Source organism: Triticum aestivum, chromosome 7B, assembly GCF_018294505.1.
Source record: "Triticum aestivum cultivar Chinese Spring chromosome 7B, IWGSC CS RefSeq v2.1, whole genome shotgun sequence".
Classification (NCBI taxonomy): Eukaryota; Viridiplantae; Streptophyta; class Magnoliopsida; order Poales; family Poaceae; genus Triticum; species Triticum aestivum.
In genome coordinates, this window is record NC_057813.1 from 47,780,418 (window position 1) to 47,802,785 (window position 22,368).

General features: G+C 43.8%; 1 protein-coding gene and 1 pseudogene across 2 annotated transcripts; both read right to left on the reverse strand.

Annotated features, from left to right (window-relative positions):
• Nucleotides 1-3,762: 3,762 nt before the first annotated feature.
• LOC123162935 (uncharacterized) lies at nucleotides 3,763-20,487 on the reverse strand. Of its 2 annotated transcripts, none has more exons than XM_044580707.1 (11): nucleotides 19,878-20,487; nucleotides 19,548-19,691; nucleotides 18,365-18,519; nucleotides 18,014-18,280; nucleotides 17,799-17,923; nucleotides 17,447-17,564; nucleotides 17,271-17,363; nucleotides 17,060-17,137; nucleotides 6,109-6,205; nucleotides 5,094-6,016; nucleotides 3,763-4,976 (listed from the first exon to the last, which is right to left on the reverse strand). In XM_044580707.1, the coding sequence occupies exons 1-10, from the start codon at nucleotides 20,368-20,370 to the stop codon at nucleotides 6,009-6,011; spliced, it is 1,578 nt and encodes a 525-aa protein (XP_044436642.1). In that variant the 5' UTR covers nucleotides 20,371-20,487; the 3' UTR covers nucleotides 3,763-4,976; nucleotides 5,094-6,008. The 2 variants fall into 2 exon arrangements, with proteins under 2 accessions (XP_044436642.1, XP_044436641.1); XM_044580706.1 differs by having other exon boundaries at nucleotides 3,764-4,990.
• On the reverse strand, nucleotides 5,071-5,248 carry LOC123163233 (uncharacterized; annotated as a pseudogene).
• Nucleotides 20,488-22,368: the final 1,881 nt, after the last annotated feature.

Sequence of the window (22,368 nt, forward strand, 5' to 3'; positions counted from 1 at the left end):
AGGGATCAAGCCCTAACAAAACTAACTCGATTACATGATGAATCTCATCCAACTCCTCACCGACCAGCGAGCCTATGAAGGAATTACTCACTCCCAGTGGGGAGCACCATGAAATTGGCTATGGAGAAGAGTTGGTGATGACGAAGAACGAAGATCCCCCTCTCCGGAGCCCCAAACAGACTCCAGATCTGGCCTCCCGATGAAGAACAGGAGGTGACGGCGGCTCCGTATCGTGGATCGTGATAATTTTTTCTACCTGATTTTTTCTGGAAAAATAGGATTTTATAACGTTGGTTTCAGGGTCTGCGGGGCCACTAGGTGGGGACAACCCACGTGGGCGCGCCCTGGTGGGTTGTGCCCACCTAGGGGCCCCTCTCTGGTAGGTCTTGGCTCTAGAAATTCTTATTTATTATATAATTCCTCACAAAGTTTCTTTCCATTCCGAGAACTTTTATTTCTGCACAAAAACAACACCATGGTAGTTCTGCTAAAAACAACGTCAGTCTGGGGTTAGTTTAATTCAAATCATGTAATTATAGTCCAAAACAAGAGGAAAAGCATTAGAAAAAGTAGATACGTTGGAGACGTATCAGTGAACTATGCAAAATTATCGATCTACTTCAGCAAGGGTGTGCCAGATAGTGTTCGGGATGACATCAAGAGTTTGCTTAATGTGCCCAATGAGACTCTGAATGAGAAATACCTTGGTATGCCTTTAGATATTGGGAGCTCCAAGAATGGGGCTTTTAAATACCTGAAAGATCGCCTTTGGAGCAAGGTACATGGATGGATTGAGATGACGTTATCCACTATGGGAAAGGAGGTGCTTGTTAAATCAGTGGCCCAGGCGGTACCTGTTTTCTCCATGTCTTGTTTTAAACTACCCTGAGGTCTTTGTGAACATTTGAATATGCTTATTCGGAAGTTTTGGTGGGGGAGCAAAGAAGGCAAACGTAAACCATGCTGGGTCTCATGGGAATCAATGACACAACCAAAAATCCATGGGTGGTCTTGGTTTAAAGATTTTGAGTTATTCGATTTGGCCATGTTAGCCAAGCAGGCATGGCGCCTCCTTCAGACCCCTGATTCCCTAAGTGCCAGACTCCTAAAAAGTGTCTATTACCCCAACAGCAACATATTGGAGGCAAACTTAGGGGGGCATCCAAGCCAAGTATGGAGAGCTATTGTGGAGGGTCGTGATATTCTGAAATAGGGAATAATAAAGCGTATAGGAAACGGCCAGACTATGCGCATATGGGATGATAATTGGATTCCCCGAGATGAAACGATGAGACCGTATGGGTGTCGTATTGCAAATCCTTCGGAGTTGGTGGCCGATCTCATAGATGCCACATCGGCCACATGGAACCGGCAGCTCGTACAGCAGATTTTAATGCCTATGGACGCTGAGATCATATTATCTATTCCCTTATGCACACAGAACTTGGCAGATTTCTGGAGTTGGCACTTTGAGCGCCATGGAAACTTCTGAGTTAAAATAGCATACAAAATGTTGGTGGAAACCAAGCTGAGGTGAGAAGCATGGCTGCATGAGGAGGCGGGTTCTTCAAGTCCTAATGTTGAGCAAAACTCATGGAAGTTTCTGTGGAAAACAACCGTACCGGGGAAGGTGAGAATGTTCCTCTGGCGACTGTCCAAGCACTCACTGCCGACAGAAGATGTGAGGGCCCATAGACACATGTCAACCACATCCTCGTGTGGTCTCTGCGGAGTGCCGGACTCATGGAGACATTCGCTTTTGGACTGCACCATGTCGAGGTGCACATGGGCTCTCGCTGATGATGAGCTACTACATAAAATGTCAACCAACACCGAGCCCAGCGCAAAGACGTGGCTATTCAATCTGATGGAAGTGTTGTCCCATGATCAGTATATGCAGCTGTCAGTAACGCTTTGGGTGCTTTGGTCGGCTCGCCGCAAAGCTATTCATGAAGGAGTCTTCCAGAGTCCTCAGTCCATACATGCATTCATTCACAGATTCATCAGCGAGCTAAACATGATCAGGGAGAATCAACTTACACATATGCATTTGGGCGGATCAAGGGCCACCCATCCTCTACGACCCAAAGCACCACCGGCTGGTTTTGTGAAAATCCACGTTGATACCGCAATTCTAAAAGGAAGAGGGGGCTCTGCAGCGGCTGTTTCTCGAGACAGCCAAGGCAATTTCCTGGGAAGCTCGTCATTGGTCATAGAGGGAGTTGATGATCCCTCTACTCTGGAGACCATAGCCTGCAACTCTTGTCAAAGGTAGCTGATCTCATTGATCCAGTTATGAATTGTTGGGACAAAGATTTGGTGAGACAAACTTTGTGGCCGATTGATGTTCAAAGAGTCCTCGCCATTCCCCTTCCTATGCATACCATGGAAGACTTCATTGCATGGAGTTTTACGAAAAATGGTTTGTTCACTGTTCGCTCTGCCTATTTTGAGGAATGGAACCAACAGCATGGAAAGAAGTTGCAGTATACAAACGGCATGGGTAGGATCAATGTCAACCCTATTTGGGGGAAGATTTGGAAATTGTCTTGTCCGGCAAAGGTAAAAATCTTTATTTGGCGTACGTTACACGGTACACTCCCATGTCGCGTTACACTGGCCAATAGACACATCAAGGTCACGCCTATATGCCCCTCATGCACAAATGAACAGGAAGACACGAAACACGTATTGTTCCTCTGTCAGAAGGCAAAAGAGGTTTGGAAAAAATTGGGGTTGTGGGGGGTGATTAAAGAAGCATGTGTTGTTGATAGGGCAGGAGAAGCAATCCTTGAATTTTTACTTCTGAAGCCAGAAATGAAATAGCTACTCTAGGAATCCAGAATGTACGTGAACTAATAGCTATAACCGCTTGGTATTTATGATGGGATATACGTAGGCTGGTTCATGAAGGTAAGGCTCAAAACGCACAACTATCCTCCATGGGGATTAGGGCAATAACAACAAACTATGTAAATGCCCATTCCCTGAATGCATCTATTAAAAAAGGAGGATGGAGCAAACCTCCTATGGGACTTGTTAAGCTAAATACTGATGCTTCGTTTGATCATGATCGGCTTAGTGGTACAGCTGGGGCTGTTCTCAGAGATGATAAAGGAAGGTTTATTGCCGGCGGAAACTGGAAGTTTGACTGGTGTGCAGATGTTCTGACAGCGGAAGTTTTGGCCCTAAGGTTTGGATTATTACTTGCACAGAGGGCGGGCTGCAATCGCCTAGATGTCAACTCAGACAATATTGAAGTCATCAACACAATGGAGAATGGAGGATAATCAGCGGGAGCGGCGGCGGCGGTTTTTGATGATTGCTATTTTTTGGCTTGTGATTTCTCTCTTACTAGGTTTGAGCATTGTAATAGAGAAGCAAATAGGGTGGCTCATGAACTAGCTAGATTAGCAAAAATTTCCGTAACAAATGAATATTTTGAGGAACCCATGGATGAAATTGTACCTCTTCTTATGGACGATGTAACTGTTATTCGCAATTAATAAAGCTAACGATTTATTTCAAAAAAAAGAGACCATAGCCTGCAGAGAGGCACTCGCATTGGCACAAGACCTCCAACTACAACATATGATCATAGCATCAGATGCCAAGCAAGTTGTTCAAGAGATAAACACCAGATCCAAAGGTGGGAACGGAGCAATTATTAGTGAGATCAACTCATATTCCAGTTTGTTTTAATGTAAATTTTCTTTTGAAAGTCGTAGGGTGAATATAGAAGCTCATAAACTAGCCAAGCACCCTTTGTCTTTAGGTCTGGGACGGCACGTTTGGTTTGGCCAATCCCCTGATCTTGCTTGTATCCCACAATCTGTTGTATTTGATTAATAAAGCTTGGTAATCCTCAAAAAAAATCAGGATCGAGCCCGACCACGAGCAAGGAGCAACCATGGAACACCCGTCGATGAATTCTTGCCACTCTCCACAGCTGAAGAGCTGATATACGTCTGTAGATTTGTGTGAGCAGATGCTGGCCGACCGGAGGGGAAGAAGGCCTGTTAAATCGATGTCAACTCGTGCTGCAGTCGGAGGGCGATGAGTGAGCCTTCCAAGTTCCAACCGCCGTAGAATCGCAACGCCTACTTGCCAGCGGTTTGGTGCCGAGTCGCATACGGTAGTGCTATATTTCTGCTCGTGCAGGGCTTGTCTAATGCGGTTGGGTAGGATGCTGGATCCATGGTTTCAAACCACAGACACGTATGAATGATTTCATTAAAGTGCATCGAACGTCACGAGAGAATGATTTTCAAGAAAAGATGAAGAATTGGGCTCCAACAGGTGTCCAACGCGAGGAATTGGGCTCTGCTCCAAGAGAATATTATTCTTACGTTCTCAAAACTGAACCCGACTCTGCTTCCAATACATGTATTGACAGAAACTACAAACTATCTACGGTTCCGTGCTCGCAGCTTAAATGCAATCTATACATGTTTGCAGATCACATGCACCTCTACTCTCTACTTCCTATCCCTCCAAAAAATATGAGCACTCCAGCAGCTAAACAAAACCAACAAAAGAAACCTTCCTAGATCAATTTTGCAAAACAATGCATTAATCTTAGAATTCCTTTGTGCTTGCCTCTCAACTATCTTCACCACTTGGACAGTTTTTCGGGCCTGCACCACCAATCTAATTAGCATTCATTGACTCCATTTTCCTGGATATGTGTATTCATTGCGATTGCAAATTCGTGGTGAAATAGTTTTTGGAAGCTTACCAAAGCATGAAAATTAGCATTATAAGAAAATGATAGATTTTAAATTCAAAACAAGGTTTGCACCAAGGAAAAATAACAAGAGTAGAACACAAAAAACTATAGAAAATTTGAAAATTACAACATTCACTCTGCAATTAAGGGGCGATGGTAGATCATCACGAATGTGAGCCATTGATCTAGGCCATGTGAGCCTTGTTATACATCCAGACCCCTCAATAGAAAATCTCTTCATCAACTTCTGGACATGATTATCTCAAAAAAAATACAACAAGTTTATCAAAAAAAATGTATTCAAATTCGAAATAAACACAAATTTTAATTTAAAAACTTGGGCAGGGGCCGCGCGAACGCGTACCCCATCACAAATTACGACGTCCACTCTCCCACAAAGGGGAGATGGTAGATCAACACGCTCACAAAGTGATCAACACGCTCACAAAGTACAATGTGAGCAATTGGTCTAGGCCATGAGTCTTATTGATCACCCATAGACCCCGTCCAGGTAAGTAAGTTTCAACGTTGTCATACCCTCCACATATATACACATCTTCCCCGAGCCGTTCTTCTCAATGTTTCCATGTGGGACTAAACTGGACGCGGTTACCAGGTCAAAACAGATCACACGTTGCCACCAAATACTCCTATTTGCAGACTCATCGGCGTTAGGAAGGCCGAGGGATTCAAGGGGCCATACAGCGGCCCATTAACGCAATTACACAAAGCCAACCCCTGCGTTCCATGTCGTCCTCGGCGACCACGACGATTTTCTGTTGCTCCGAACTGAACGGCTCATGTAGCAGGCTTGGACGACGCACCGAGCCGGCCGGAGAAAAAACTAAGAATCAAATGTCTGTCTGTCAAACACGGCTTCAAACTATGCACTTCAGACAACAGGTGTCCAATGCAAGGAATTGGGCTCCGCTCCAAGAGAATGTTTTCTTCTAAATATCTGAACTTGACTCTGCTTACGATACATGCAGACACAGAATACAAACTGTCCACTGATCCGTTCTCGCAGCTTAAAATGCCGGCCTAGACAGCCATGCAATCTATAAATCTTGTTTGCAGATCACATGCACCTCTACTCTCCCCACTCTCTATCCTTCAAAAAAAACTAAGAGAAAACCTTCCCAGATCAATTTTGCAAAACTGTACATTAATCTTAGAATTTTCATCGTATTCAACCTTCCTTGGTGAGTGCCGTTTCACTGTGCAGGTGCGCGAAGATCCCACCAACGATGGACTCGGCACGGTCTGTTGCAGAGCCAAGTCAGAAATCTGGACAACAGAATTTCATTGTTAAGACAGACCGAGCCCCAAATCCATATGCATTTTGCTAGAAGCTTCATAGTAACTGCAAGGATGCATACCACTTGTGAACACCTCTACGTCGTCTGATACATTTAATCTCAGACTTAAAGTGCGCCTCGGACCTTTGCGACCTTTCCGCATGTGCAAGATACCAACCTGTAAATTAAAACGATTCAAATGATAAAGATGGTGGTGAAAATGTAAAAGAAACTCCAACAAGAGAAGAAAGCTTAAAAATATTTACAAGAGTGTTGACAATATTAATTTGCTATAAGAATGCTTTCTACTCGTCCCGGTAAGCACTATGCCCAAAACCTACCACCAAATCCAAATCTGCTCCTGCTAAGGTCATGGGGGCTGACGAAAAGACTAAAGTTGGTGATACAGTTGGAGCCACTAAGGTGAACATGATCATGAACCATACGCAGACGATGTGCAAAACAGGAAGCCTAATGAAGAAGGTATGATCATACCAAAGAAAGGTGATCTTAACAATACTAAAGTAAATGATGAAGCTTCACAAATGATGGATAAAATGTGCTGAAACACAAAAAAAGTAGAAAAACAACTCAATTGAGCAACCTAGAAGGACCAAGAGCCTTCCCAGTCACGAGACAAGTCAAAGCTGAAAGACTGACAAGAGAAATTTGAAAGGTACAACTAAACGTTCCAACACCTTTAAAACTTTACCAGATAGAGAGACATCATGAGAAAAGCTAGATGTATGGGTGCTAGCTAATATAAGAGATGACTCGGTGAGATTTCACCAAGTCATCGATATGATTATTTAGAAAGCTTGCAGCAAAGTTTATTCCTTTGAGTTCACAGAAAAAGTGCGCTAGTAAAGTAAAATATGATTCGAATGTTTCAAAAAGAGGATTCAGGGCCTTCTATACCCCTAAATCACAAAGTCTAAAGGGTAAGAATGTATAAATAAACAAAGTGGTATGTTCTTTTTGGGATTGGAAGCGCGCATGTAGAAATGGAAAATGAATGATAGATCTCAGTCATAACAGCCCACTCAAATTCACATCTGAGCTGCATTGGCTCCAACATCCTGATTTTCAAGACTAGTTAAGAGAGCTTGGCACAAGCTAGTCAGGTTAAGATATTATTGAAATTGGTAAAATACAAATAAAAGAGGAAAAAAACAGAATACTTTCAAGAATGGGGTTTCGTTTTTTAAATACTCGAGGACATGCGGCATTGTAACTAGGTCTAGAAAAACCCCAGAATATGGTGCACAAGCTGCACCTGCCAGTGGTGCTGGGGGAGGGGGGGGGGGGGGGGGGGGGGGAGGGGTTAGCTAAAAAAGTACTAAACGTCTTATTTGAACTGCAAAAACGTCTTATTGGGACAGAGGTAGTAATAGTTATTTAAACTTCATCCTGAGGAGAATTATACTGGTACCAAGAAAAGACTAAGACTGTTGAAAGGTGATAGCAGCGCAGAGCATCTCTACTCCTAATGGAGCAGTTGGTGAATAGTCTCCACGGTTTATTTTCGTCCCACCTTTCGCTGGGTTTTTTTCGTATGTCCTCCCACCTCTGTCGAACCTACGACAAAAAACCAGCAAAAAAAAGGCATCGATTCGCACGCACGTACGAGCGAGAACCACAGTAGTCTAGCACGCACGACCCGCACAGCAGATCATTCACCGCCGCCCTCCATCCCTTCGCACCAGATCCATGCCTTCGCTGCCGCCGCCGCCGATCCATCCCTTCGCCGCCGCCGACCAATCCCTTCCGCGAGCCCTAGCCGCCGCATGTCTCCCGTTTAACCCCTCGTTTATCTTTTCGCCCGATCTGGATGCAGCATGATCGCGGGAGGAGATGAGGGAGACGAGGATGCGCGTCACCTCAAAACGTGTCCGCCGCCGCCCTCCCTACACACCAACGCCGGCCTCACCTTGGAGTCACGTAGCCTCTCCTTCATCATCCCGATGCGGTGTTGCTCGCATCTCAACTTGACATCGCCCCTGCCTTGTTGGCCTCCTCCTTCTCATAGTTTGTGGCCGCGACAGTTGCCTAGCGTGCTGCAGCGGCGGCGAGTTCGTTCTCCTGCGCCCATGTCCACCCAGGACGTCTGCTACTTCTCCTCCACGTGTTGCTGCTGCAGTGCCCGGCGGCGGAGGATCCGAATCCCACCCGCTGGCCTGGAACAACAGATCCCATAGGGTAGCCGGATCTGAGTCTCCCCACGTGACCTTCTCGATCTGCGGCTGCGGCAGGTGCAGAACTCCCCGATGATGGCAAGGTCGTCGCTAACTCATTTTCTATGGATCGGATTCATGAAGGACCAACTAATAAGTTTTTAGCATGCACTGATTTTCTATGAGGCGGCCAAAATCCCTCTCATGCATGAACCATACACACAGAACGACCTAATACATACCTTTTGTTTATCACCTGATGGGTGTACGAATATGTATACGAAGACAACATGATCATCTATAACACGTCATGTTGTGTATGAAGTTTAACGTAATCATACACTCACTCAATCTATGCTGTTTGCTGCCTGTGTATACATGGTAGAGTGGCTGCTTTACTTTTGTGTGTTCAGAAACTCATTCAGTGACTTCAGGGTGCAGGTACAAATGATGGTGCTGAGTGTGGATGGGAACGACGGGATGCTTATGTGCGTGCTACCTGCCATTGCAAAGACTTCTTATTTTTCTAATAGCTCAATGTATTGTAATGATTCTGATGGTGAATTAGTGATACACGCCAAACATTACCATGTTTCTCTATTGTAATTTGATGATCATTATTTCATTGCAGGTACACACTTGTTGCGGACTGATGTATTGAATTGAACTTTTGATGATTTAAATCCTTGTCCAATTGCAAGTGGCCTGTAAAAAAAGCAGGGTTGAATGCACATTACCATCACACTGCCATGTAATTTTTGTTCATACACAATCGTGTTGCTACAGTTCTATTTATAGTTTTATTTTGCCATTTTGTATTTGTCTTTGTCCATGGTTAGATCATGTGGTTTTTATGCTTGATCGTTATGAGTCAGTGAGGTGAGAATGAGCGGTAATGGCTTACATAATAATGCCACCAAGTTTATAGTATCACTAAATTATTTTGCTAATTCATTCAACATTACTGTCATTTATGGTAATTCTTTCAACATTAGATACATGGTGAGCCCAAGCTAAATATCGCATGAGTTGTTACTCGAGTGGGATGCTATTTGCTTGATTCACTCAATCAACGATGTCTATGTCCAAGATGAATTGTGAACAAACAAGCCTGCACAAGGTAGTGCACGCTCACTATATATTCATGAGAGTAATTTATCCTTTCTTGTATGATCCGTATTACTGCAGCCCATTCAATTGTCCTGCGGTCACATATATATCCCTTTTAAAAAACTATATATCCATGAAAACAGTGCCTATTTTCTTGTATGATCCTTATTGCTACATCTTTATTCCTGTTGTAGATGGCCCTGTTTTCCATATCTCATCCTATGGTTTTAAGGACTCTCCTTACTTGGCCTTGTTCTGTTATGGCACTTCTCAAATGCTGGGTTTCCATGTTCAATCATGCAAAGTCCATCTGACGACTTCCTAAGGGAAATCATACCGACTTCGACAGTATCATAGCCATGTGCAAAAAATCTACAGGTATATTTTGATTTTGATATGACATAAATTATGATATTATGTCCAACCATTTTAGTCAACTTGATGGCCAAATGTTCGTTCGTCGTGAGAGATAAAAAGCTTTGTAGTTATTAACATGATGATCAAGGAATATCTCATCAATGAGCATGGACACTGCTGTACCAATCCGGACATTAAAAGCGACGTACAAGTCATTGGCTGAAGCTCCCTTGTTGAATCAACGATTGCAAAATTGATTGAGAAGGTACTAAACTACTGCATATTTGTCTTGTCGCTAATCATAGAGTAGGAATGCCACAATCAACTATGTTAGATTGACATCCTCTGTGCGGAAATATGACACTGCAATATCCATAAACCATAACGAAACAAGGTGTAATGTAGGAAGGTCCTTATTTGAAAAGTAAAGGAAGAGCCAGTGATGTAGCAAGAATTGGTATTGTCACTTAGAGATCGTTGTTAATTGTGTCAAGAGACTGGAAGTACTTATGGAGCAGACTTGTATTGTATATGCTTATTGCTCTCTCAATTGGCACCATATTTATCGACATTGGTCAGTCATTGTCATCTGTAGTGGTTAGTGTCACTGCAGTATTACATTTTAATTTACTGGACATTTCTATTCTTGAGTAAATTTATGGTATTTACTAATTGATGCTCAAAGGTCGCATTGTTCTGACAGGTTAGGATTTCTGCAATATTTGTCTTTGTTTCATTTGTTGTCCTTCTGAGTGTTTGTGGAGTGACTGCTCATACTGATGAGATCAAGGTTGGTTTTTCTTCTTCTTTAATACAGAATTGCAACAGTATGGCCACTTCTTTTCTAGTAATTTTATCTAAAGGAGTAATTCATATGTCGTGGAAGTACTTCTAATATTGCTCACTAACTTGGCACCATATTTATCAACATTGGTCAGTCATTGTCATCTGTAGTGTTTAGTGTCAGTGCAGAATTACATTTCAATTTACTGGACATTTCTATTCTCGAGTAAATTTACGGTATTTACGATTTGACGCTAAATGTTCGCATTGTTTTGACAGGTTAGGATTTCTGCAATATTTGTGTTTGTTTCATTTGTCATCCTTCCGAGTGTTTGTGGAGTGACTGCTCATACTGATGAGATCAAGGTCGGTTTTTCTTCTTCTTTAAAGCAGAATTGCAACATTATGGCCACTTCCTTTCTAATAATTTTAACTAAAGAATATGTGATTTATACCTAGAATATGTTGGTGAAAACAATAAGCACCAAAAACCATATCAACACACTGTTTCCTCCTATGCAGATATATTTTCATGAGGATTCAAATTGGCATTCCGGGACACTGGTTTTCCTACTAGGCCACTACCTAGCCAATATTCCCTTCGTATTTCTGGTGTCCATTTCGTGGTCGCTAATTTTCTACTTCATACTAGGCCTCAGGAATGAGTTTGGTTCCTTATGTACCTATAGTCACCATCTTTATGTGCCTATTGGCGAACGAAGCACTTGTGATGATTCCTGCATACATCTGGTTCGAGACTTACAAGTGCACCCTAACCCTCATTTGCATATATGTAAGTTTCCATCCTGTTATTCTTTCAAGTGGGCACAAATAATGAAATGAACCACAATTAAATAACCATGGCTACTTCAGGTTATCATGATGCTGCTGGCTGGGTATTTCAAATCCAAGACGCAATACCTTTGCCCGTGTGGAACTATCCGCTGTCCTAGATCTCATTCCATATATATGCCGTCCAGGCCCTATCTTTCCTCGACCGGGTCTGGCATGCTAACGAGCAATGCTGCTGTAGGGTTTGATCGAGAATGAGTATGTTGGTTGTTATGACTGGCATATGCTACAGCCCAGGCAGTTAGGGGCCTAGCCCAGTTATCTTATCGTTATTAGGGGCTTAGCCCAGTTATCGTATTTGGAGATTATATGAACTCGTGTAAGGACTCGTTTGAAGTTGAGCAGAAGCAATCATATTTGCTCGGCTTCCTAAAGGGAGCCGGGAGACCTAACCCTAGCCGCCGCCTCCTGCGCCCTCTCTCTCTCGTCGCTCTTGCTCCTCCCTCCCTCCCTCCCATAACCTGAGAGCTCGTCCTGGTAGGGACCCGGTTCCTATCAACCCGGTATCAGGTGTCTCAAGTTCGATCATGTCCGCGCCACAGCCCACCCCCTCCCTCCTGCTGCCAATCGCCGATGACCACCACGGCCAGCACGTCGTCCATCACCGGGTCGGTCTCCTCCCCCGCCTGGACGCCACCCGTGCCCGCCCCCGCCGTGCTCACTCCGGAGGAGATGACGGCGGCCTTCAAGACCTGACTCAAGCGGTCCAGGTCATCCGCACCTTCCTCGCAGCTATGGGCTGCAGCGGCCCGCCCCCGTCACCACCATCACCGGGCCGCAGTAGCTCCCGTGGCCGCCGCCACCACCGGCGACCTCCATTGCATCCATCATGCCGCTGCTACTGCTGCAGCCGCCGCCGCTGCCACCGGCGATCTCGGGGCCGGGCCTTCCGTCGACGGCGCCCGGGGTGCCCATCCACGAGGTCCATTTCCACGCCAACCTCCCTTCCACCCCTATAACCTGAGAGCTCGTCCTGGTAGGGACCCGGTTCCTATCATTGGTACATCATTTGCAGTCAGGGCCACGAGGACAATACCCGGCATGCAGGCTGTTCGAGGCTTGTATGGGATATCATCATCGACAGGCACCAAGTGGATGAACCTTGATTTGTTCCTGATGATGATCGGCTACCAGTCATCTTGTATGTTTTGCTTTGTCTAAATGTGAGGATACATGTTAAGGCTCGGCAAGCGCTGCTGCTGGCCTAGCATCGCAGTGGTGGAGCTCCAAAGTGAGTTGGCCCTGATCTATTGGAAGAAGTTTTTTTGTGTGTGTATACATTTGTGGTTCCTTCCTAGGTTGACGATTCTGAAAGGTGAAGAGAAATGTTACAGAATTCATCTTCATCCATGGCAAGCGGCCATGCCGGCTTCTGTGACCTCGGTTGGCCTCCCCATGGCTCCTTCACACTCCAGCTGCTCGCGTGCTTCTATGTTTGTGTAGTGCGGGTACAGGTGTGCGCGGTTGGGGCGGTTGGGGCGTCAATCACGTGTGGAAGCAACACTTCGGCCAGAACCCAGACTATGTGCGTTTCAGGTAATGCAATCCATCATATATGCATATTCACGATTTGTTAGTTGGGTTACACTGGGAGCACGGGATGTTGTGTGCTGGATCAACATGCAGATCCTGCCCACTTTCAAGCCATAGATCCAGTGAAGTCAATTTCAGTATATTCAAGACATAGACAGTAGCTTAGCAATTTCCATGGCTGAATTTTGTTTAAAATAAAGTTATGTGCAAAATGTGTAGGCTACATTATCCATACACAGGTATATACTTACATTTCATTATACAACACGTACATGTATGCCATTTTCTGGAATAATTCCATCTTGTGAATATGAACAACAATTTGAGAATGGCGCGGTGGCTGCTAAGTCCGACGGCTCATGGCTGATGGCAGAGTCCTTTGTGTATTCTCTTTTGATTTGTCATTCACCAAGTAAATGTCATCATTACTTGGACAACCGGTGACCATGGGGGACAAAGGCAAAGGTTGTGTTCCACCGTGTCCAATTCACATAAGTGCAGTTGATTTTTAATTTGATGTACATGCAATTTCTTTTTTCATTTTAATTCTATAAAAACGTGCATGTTGATTTCCAGCACTAAGATAGGAAGGCAGTTGCCGCCCTTGTCCCTTGCCGCTGGCCTGCCACGACGGTGTTAATCACTTGCTCACTTAGAACACGATGAAGTAGATTTTGTGATACGAGTGAGGGTTGAGAATGAGCAGGATGGGTGTTGGGGTTGGTCTGTTCAATTATGACTGTTTGAGTGGAACAATTTTCCTACTTTTGAAAATGTGGCAAATTGTATTTCATTAGAGATCGCTTTGTAGCAAATTGCATGAGTGAGCGGTTCATTTTTTCCCACCAAATTGTACAAATTTTTGGTTAGGATAGAAAGATAAATGTATTGCTGGTTGCTTCAAGAGTTTTTTTTGAATTTGGTTGCTTCAAGAGTTAATAATAGACTTGCATGCCCAACAATGGACATCATACTTTTATTTCATGGTAAGCACGTCATTCTGCCTTCTTGGCTCGGGGGGTGTCACGGGCGGCACACCCCTTGATGGCGGTGACGGATTGACATAAATACGGGGGAGAGGAGTAGGATGGAGAGCGGTGTGGTTGGCAGGGGCCTCCTTGGCAGTCTCTGTGGAAATATAGTGTGAAAGATAGAGGAAGCTATGGCAATGGTGAGGTGAGCATCATCCGGTTTTAAAGGAGGGGACTCCATCGAGAAATGTCCCACTACGGTAGGAAACCCAGCGTGAAGGGGAGGGTCGAGGAGGAAAAGAGAAGTGTGGGCCATGGGGTTTGGTTTTTGTGTTGAGACCGCTTGTTGGAGTTAAGAGGGCGGATAGTGCGGACAACCACATTTCTCCCTCACATATCAGCTGGATTGCCCAAACGATTTTGGGAAGCCTGTGCGGTGTGTGAACACATCCAAACATATGAGAAAGAAATGAGTTTTGACCTTGGAGACGACCTTAATCATCTGTTTGATTCATTTATGCGCATTTTAGCCCGTAGCAACGCACGGGCATTCTACTAGTTTTCATAGGATCGCTAACGGTAGTAAAAAGAGAAAGAATACTAAATCTGAAAATGGTGAAGAAATCATTAATGGGGCAGAAATTCGCATAAAAATGCTGAATAATGACTTCTATAAAGGATGGTTAGGGCTAGCGTAGGAAATTTGATCCCAATATTTTTGGCAGGACAGAGACAATCAAACATTGACAATGGTGAATTAGATAGGCCTTTTATTGAAGAAGAAACTAAAAAGAATGTTATTTTCCATATGAAATTTAACAGAACTGGTGATCTTGATGGATTTTTCCGTAAGTGTAGGGACATTGTCAAAATAATATCATACATACAATCCTGGCTCTCAAGAGTTTTATGACAATAAATTTTATGTTAGGGGTCTAGATTATGGGATAGTCAACCTTCTTTCCAAAAGTTGATCATGCTGAGCGAATAGCCAAATACAACAAGGCAGACGCATCTGCTGAATTGTTTATATGAACATGCAACTGACCTTGAGATTGGAGCCTTACATGAAATTTTTAATAAAACAAACTAAAAATGCCCTTATTAACAGAAATAAAACAGATAGGATCATGCTTCAACATGAGATTCACATGAAACTAAAAGAAGAAATCAAATGGACATTCCTCAGTCCTCACCCAGTGTTTGGAAATATGAGGTTTTAGCCCAACTTGGTATTAGAGGTTGGAATTCACGTGTAATGGGACACTTAGTGCCAAATTACTAACCAGATAATCACACGTCAGGAGTTAAAAAGGTGCAAGGCAGTGCTGCTCATATTATAGCTAAGATGGTACAATAAGCTCAGAATGATGGGTCGATTAACGGCTTGATTCCTCACTATTTGATTATGACATGGCTAACGACAATGCATCTTCAAGATGCCAGGGGGAGGGGGGAGCTGTTACTACATCTACAACACAAGTTATTGACTAGGAGAAAGTAGATGAGAAAAAACATGAGAAGCCTTGGTATCTGCCAGGTACATATATATATGTAAATTGATGGCATGACTACATTGATTAATCCCAGGTATCCAACCTCCCTAATTATTGTATGCCTATGTTCTTGTTTCTGAACAGTGTCGAACAAAGCGCTGGGACAAATGGAACGTATCACCAAGTCAAATGGGATAATATTTGTGGGTCAAAAAAGAAATGTGTCTTGCTATTAAAAATTTGAGGAAATGAATGCAAGTATCCCTAATAAATGGTGGTGGACACTTAAAAAGGGAAGGTTTATGACAGGAGATTGTCAAGGAAAAAAGGCAGATGACTGATCTTGTTGCACCGACCTACTTAAGATTCAAAATATTTATTTGAAAGGCAAGAAAATCATCATTTGTAATGGTGTTAATACCAGATAATGAGAGGCTAAGTAGATTGGTGATAAATTTTGCTCACTAATACCCTGCTCTTTATGATATGTGATAAAAAGGATACTCAGTGAGTCAATGTTATATGAATGGCAACAAAGTTTTAGGAGATGATAAACAGGTGCCCCAAAAGATAAACATGATTTTGTATTTTCACAAGCTCAATAGGTTAGTCTGTCTGTTGTTCCTTCTGTTACCACATGGTCTTGGGGGAATGAAAATGAAGGCAGGTTACAGTGAAATTTGTATAGATGATGAGATATGGTGATAGTTCTTCTACACGCATATGGAAAGCTCAAATACTTATCAAAGTTAAAACATTTTGTGGTTGTTAGAGAAAATGTGTTGTTAAAAAAGACAAAACAATAAAAAGAAAATGGCTGGGTGATCCAAAATAGTGAAATACTACATCTGAGGTCATCCTGGAACTGTCCAATATTTGTTGTTTGAATCTGCTATACCTAAGGTTGTCTGGAGAGAGATTGCTATGTTCATTCATGCTGATGCTATTTCCCAATCAGCTAAAAAAATCCTCAAGGGTTGAGAAATTCTTAACCACAGATAAAAGAATTCATGCAAATGGCTTAGCAGTGTGTTGGGCAATTTGGAAGTTAAGAAACAGATGTAGCTTTGAAAAGATTGATATTAATCTGCTAGTGAGATAATTCTCCACGCCCGTGCTGCTAAAAATAAAGCAGAACTGCTGAACAGGATGAATAAACAAGAACTACAATGACTATAAGGCATGTTGCAATATGTGATGTAAATGATGGCATGGGATGCTGCTAGTCAACATGTTTCTGCTAATGTACTTCTTCAAGCTCCTGACACATGCCCGCGCAAGGGCAGCTATAGATGCGAAAAAGGATAATAGCAAGATGAGACACGAGAGACATTTGGGGGAAAAGGATGATGTGTTTTTTATGTCCAGTAATCTCTTTTCTTTAAAAAAAATTCAGATGTCTCTTCTTGACTAGCCTTTTGTAGGCTATTTTGAGTTAGTTAATTCTGTTTGCCTTATTTTCACAGTTTCTCTGGCTTCTGAACTATATTTCCATCTGCTACATACATAATATCTCATTTTCCATTCATCTATAGTGGAAAAATGGACTCCTAGCTTAAATAAAAGAGTAAGTAAACACTAACCTGAACAAATTAGAATAATCTGTTTTGAGTTGATTTACACGAGAACTACTGCATTTTATATAGTATAGACTTCGTATGATCATAGTTTTAGCTTGTAACTATGGATAAACATAAGGGCTTTGATAGAAGATATAAAAGTAAACTGCAGTTAAACATCGCATAAAAAAACATACTAGAATGTCCATGCAGGAACCGATGGCTCCTCCTTGGTCAAGATGATTCTCGCATATTCTCATAATTAAGTTCTCCAACTGATAGCAGCAACAGGAATGATAAATGTGAGTTATTTAGTAGACCATAAACATGAGATGTGAGTTTTTCCTATAGACTTTACTCACGAAGTAACATAACACATCTATTGCTATTACTGTTAATAATAATTACCTCAACTGTGGTAGCAACACACTCTCCATTCACGGAATCAACGACATCACCAGGTCTAACTCCTAGTTCTTCAGCAATCGATCCATGGGACACCTACAGTTTAATTTGTTATGCATTACTCAATAGCATTTAGTAAGCATTGTTCAAGAAAACAAGGAACAGTGGACAACATCTACCTCTTTAACTATCAGACCCGAATCGATATTACACTTTCGAAAGATCCTCTCCACATGAATTGGATCGAGAAATTTAATGGGTGAAAGCTTCATCCCAATATGCAGGCGAGGGATACACCTTGCAACATTGTCATTTATCAAATTCCAAAAACTAAAACTATGAACAATATCATATAACTTAAAACACAATTTTGATGAATGAAGCTTTGTTTCTAAATATCCAACAGAAATTAGACTTAGCAATATAAGAAGAAATATATCAACACAAGCACATCACAAGATCAATTGTGTTTCCTCAAGATATTTTCTTATGACTTAATCATACAATGATACCAACAGAAGAAAAACTTACTGAAATTTTTTCCACATATCCAAGCACTTCAATACAATAGAGGAAGGAATATATGCTGTCCCGGGAAAATTAGCCATCCCCAAAACGTGCCCATCAAAATCAATAACCATTCCTCCAATGCTGGGCTAAGATATTTAAATTGCCAACATCAGAACTATGAGCAACATAAGTTAATAATTAATATTTATAAGATAATCACAATGAAGATATTATACCTCACAACCAGTGAATAGATAATGATGACGTTGGTATGTAGTTGGGCCCATGAAATGAACACATCCATGAGCAATTGTCATGTTTAAACGTTCATCTCTACCGAGCACAAGTATCTCCTGACCATAGTTTATGTCACTACTAAACCTAGGAATCTTAGCACACAAGTCTAAATTAACCTTCAACACGGCAATATTGATGTGCTTGTCATAGCGAAACAAGATTGCAGGTACGGTTGTCTCATCTTCATCCAACAAATGAGCAATAATCTAAAGACAGATACAAAAACATATATTATGACAAGTGTTATTTAGCATACATAGATGAACAAACGTATTCATTTGTAAACATACCTCAGCATCAGGTACATACTCATCTGTACCTGACCACTGGGTTAGGGCCGTGTATTTTGAGCAGATTATTCGCGCAGATGTCAAAACAGTGCCCTCTTTACTCCCCTCATCCCAATCAATTAGAAAACCAGATGATCGTGCCATGAGTTTACCATCTGTAGATGCAACAATAGATAAGAGAAAAACAAAAATTATAGATGCAACCTAAAAAGCACGGATACAGCGACACGCATACGGGACACAGGATACGGCATTTTCCAACAACAGCCTATCGGGGATACGGCAAATACATATGAAAATAAATAAAAATATGCCATGTAATATAGAGTTAAAGACAAAAAAGAAACGAGAAAGAGATCGCCCCATTCAGCAGTAACTCTCTGAACATAAGCCCACGGAGGATATTTCGGATTCAGCAGTAACTCTCTGAACAGCTAGTGCCATTTCCTCTCCCATTGTCAAGAGCCACAGAGAAGATTATCCATTAGTAGTTGGGTCAGCCCAGCTAGTGCCATTTCAAGAGCCACTGGATGCTACAGATTAATGTGCACCGTCAAAACTCAAGCCCTATCTCTCTCTGCCCTAACACTTGACCAACCCGCCACTCTCTTGCCATCGCCTCTCCTCCCAGCGATGGATCTCTCAACTCCCCGCAGCAGCTCTCGCCACCGCCCTCCTCCCAACCTGCTCCTCTTGCCGCTGCAGCAGCAACAGCAGCAGCGGCCAGCGCTGCAGCGGGGGATGTAGCAGCAGCAACGGCGGCGGGGGCACAACAGCAGCAACGGCGGCGGGGGCAAGGGCGCAGGCAGCAGCAGCACGGTGGCGAGGGCGCAACAGCAGCAGCATTGAGGCAGGAGGGTGCTCCAGATCCAGCGCTGCCTCAAGTCGCACGAGGGTGCTGCTCCGACTGGTGGATTAATCTTCCATTAGCCATCTAATTTTATTCTTTGCGAGTCCCCCACGTGTCCCAGCCATGTCCTCCCTTTTATTTTTCTTTTTTTAATTCATAATTTGGAAAATACTGAGGGATACGTGTATCCCCGCGTGTCCCCGTGTCCGGCCGTATCAGAACGGGGATTCGGCAACTTCTTCTGCCGTGTTCATGCTTTGTAGGATGCAACAATACATAAGAGAAAAACCAAAACTATACAGAGACACTAAATAAAGGCAATGTGTTACATACCGACATAGGACGAAAAGCTAAAAATAACTTTAGCTGCTTGGAGGATTGTTTTTGTAGTAGACTCACGAACGCTCTGCAAGTTTGCATTCGCCATACACGAACCACAAATAGACATATCAAGCGTTGCAAGCTGTTGTTGGAGCTCTGCATGTTAACATGCAAAAAATGGTGAATCAGTCTACTGTGTTCAAATACATATCATCTTGAGCAAAATAGACATGTTTCATTCATTATTGACAACTGTTTTTTTGTTAGAGGTGCATAGCTATCCTAGCAATCACTAATCAGATAGTAGAATGAAAGCAGAGTGTATGCGTCTCCCAAACTTACTTCTTTTTGCACGGTACTTGCATTTGAGCTCGTCATAAGCTTCAAGGGCATCCTTCATCGCAGGGTCATGGGCATTCTCTGGGTTTCGGATGTAGGCTGGGGGGTGAGGCCAACGCAGAGGAGAGCTGACTGCAGAGGAGGAGGAGGAGGAGGCATGCGATGCGCCTGGTGAAGCTGGGGCCGCCTGCTCGCCCGTGCTCGTAGCGGCTTTCTTCTTGTCAGTTCCCTTCCGCTTCTTGGTGGTTCCCTTCCGCCTCTTGGATCCCTCGGACGGCTCTAGGGGGGCTTCGCTCTTGCCTCGCTGCTGCGATGCTGCGGCCGACGGCTCCGGGGAGGCTTTCCTCTTGCCTCGCTGCGATGACGGCGCGGCTTCCGGTTGGGCCTTCCCCGAACAGTCCGCCACCGGGGTGCGCCGCTGCCGCCGCCGCTTCCACCGCCCTGCCCTCGACCTAGATCCCGAAATCTCTCCCGCCTCGTCCTGCGGGATCGGCATTGGGCGTGCTTCTTAGGGTTTGGTTGGCTCGGCCGACCACAGGATCGCGAGATCGCCTATGCCGCGGTATCGATTCGGCGAGGGGCGGGGGATTTTCGATTCGGGGAAGGGGGAAGGGAACAGGGACGGGTAGAGAGGGAGAGTAGAAGATGGGAAGACAAGGGTCGGTCGGTCGGTTCGCCACGTGACTGCCTGTCTCCACGGTGGCCATGGGCAGCCCGGCCCGACCCGATCCGGCCCGAAAAAGCCCGACCTGACCTTGCCCAAGGGCGGGACCTGGGCCTAGATTTTGAGACCCCGGGCCCGGCGTATTCACCATTTAAGGAAGAGGCCCGGCGGGCTTTTAGCGTGATGGGTCGGGCTTGGGCCTGGTTTTTAGGCCCGACGGCCGGCCTGGCTCGGCTCGGGCCTGTGTTTTTTAAATCGGACTTTGGTAGGACCGGCCCGAAGCCCGGGCCGGCTGACAGATGGCCAGGTATACTCCGCGGGATGAGACGGACAGGACACTGTATTCCACGCTGCCGCACGGGGCACGCCCATTCATATCCGTTCCCCACCAGTTACTCAGCCGCTAGGAACGCAACGGAATGGCCCGTCAGACCTTATCAGATCCCGGGTCATGTCAACTCCAACGCGATCATCAAATTGCCCACAAATATCTGCAATAGGGGTCCAATATTTTTTTTGTCAATCCAATAGTAGTCATAAAATTATCCAAAAAGTATTCTAACATTCAAAATCCCACAAAACCGAAACCCAACAAAAAAAGAGGTATACGAGCATCCAACAATGCGGATCCACCCAAAAACCTCTCTACTGCCACTCTTATTGCGTCCTATCGCTCTTTAATTATGCCGCATGATGGGACCGAGCGGGGCGGCTTTCCACCCTCATTCATGTCGGACATCCGCCTGCCCGACATTCACACCGATGGGGCAAAAAAAGAAACTTTACTTCGGCCACCCACATCAACCCAACGATTCGCTTGCTCGGGCTATTTAAAGCCAACTAGCAACGCCCAAAAAACCTACCACCCCGAGCACCTTCTCACTCCGTCCTAGCCATAGGTTGACCGTCGACCGATCATCTCGGTAGAGGTCACTGTCGCCACAGCATCGAACCAAGATCATAGACGAGGTCCGCGCCACAAAGGACATCGTCAGACCTGCATTGCGACGGGCCAACCTCCAAGCTCTTCGAAGCAAAGCTCATGCGAGTCGGAGACACGTGCCTCTCTTCATCAGTTTGGACTTTGGGATGAACTAGTAATTGTTCACGTGCAACTGCACATCTCGACTAATATTACAAACATATGTGAGAATTAGCATGTACAAAAAGATATTTTAATTGCACTAAAAAGTAGCGATTCAAGTTGATTGATCAGAATATAGCATTGCATTGACAATACCCATCATAAAGTTATTGGCAATTGGAAAACTACAAAGAGAGCATAAATACTTAGTGCAACACTTGAATATACATACGAGATAATACTGTTGGAAAAGCTCACATACAAGAAGCAGGGAGCTTCCTCACACAAGCTTCCTAGTTAAAATACGGCAACCCACAATTGCAATATCTTAACAGATCACACTACAGACATGTATCACATAGGTATAAGGAACACGTGTAGCTACACTAACATTTGGTATATTTGAGGTACTTGACATGATCTTTTCTTTAAACCCCACCCATATATTAATTAACTAAAACAAACGTTGGTACATAAACCACACATGGCGGAACACTATTAATACGAATACCATCAGGCATATTAATAAAACTAAACTTCTCAATCTCCTGCGCCACATATTCGCCTTCCTGTTTTATCTTGATGATTTTTAAATTCCTCGTCATCTTGGAGACATGAATAATTTCAGCTATCAACATCGTCTCAACTTAGCTCGATTCTTTTTTTTACTCCAGAAGAAAGTCAATCTTATTTGTTCTAACCTGTCTGTTAGGGATCTTGGAGCTGCAGGCAAATGGACATGTCTC